The 326-nt window shown below is 34.7% G+C and overlaps 1 protein-coding gene across 1 annotated transcript in view; it reads right to left on the reverse strand.

The window, feature by feature from the left end:
* Positions 1–326, reverse strand: part of LOC106685458 (uncharacterized protein PF3D7_1120000) — a 30195-nt gene that overhangs the window by 27068 nt on the left and 2801 nt on the right. Inside the window, exon 2 of the mRNA XM_067050189.1 lies at positions 81–322. Coding sequence (XP_066906290.1) covers positions 81–322 — 242 coding nt within the window. The remainder of the gene's footprint in view (positions 1–80; positions 323–326) is intronic.

Raw genomic sequence — 326 nt, forward strand, 5'->3', positions numbered from 1 at the left:
TTTTGTAAGTGAAAGTTATACAATGAACAATCCTTACAAGATTTTTTTCCATATGTTAATTAAAAATCATTATATAATACCTTTCCTTTTGACAAGCGTTGCATAAGGTTTCGATCACTATCATGAATCGATTCGACCAACAAGTTTTTATATTCTTCGAGATGTTTCTGTGTACTTTCCTGAACTTCTTCGATCTCGTGTTTGTATATCTCCTCTTCTTCTTTGTACTCCTCATACACTTTGATTAAATGTTTCGTCAAAGCTTCAACTTCAGCAGCTTCCTGGTCGACGAACTTTTGGGGATTTTCGTCGAACTCTTTTCCTGG

Source organism: Halyomorpha halys, unplaced genomic scaffold (assembly GCF_000696795.3).
Source record: "Halyomorpha halys isolate HHAL.00 unplaced genomic scaffold, Hhal_1.1 Scaffold695.1, whole genome shotgun sequence".
NCBI classification, from domain to species: Eukaryota; Metazoa; Arthropoda; class Insecta; order Hemiptera; family Pentatomidae; genus Halyomorpha; species Halyomorpha halys.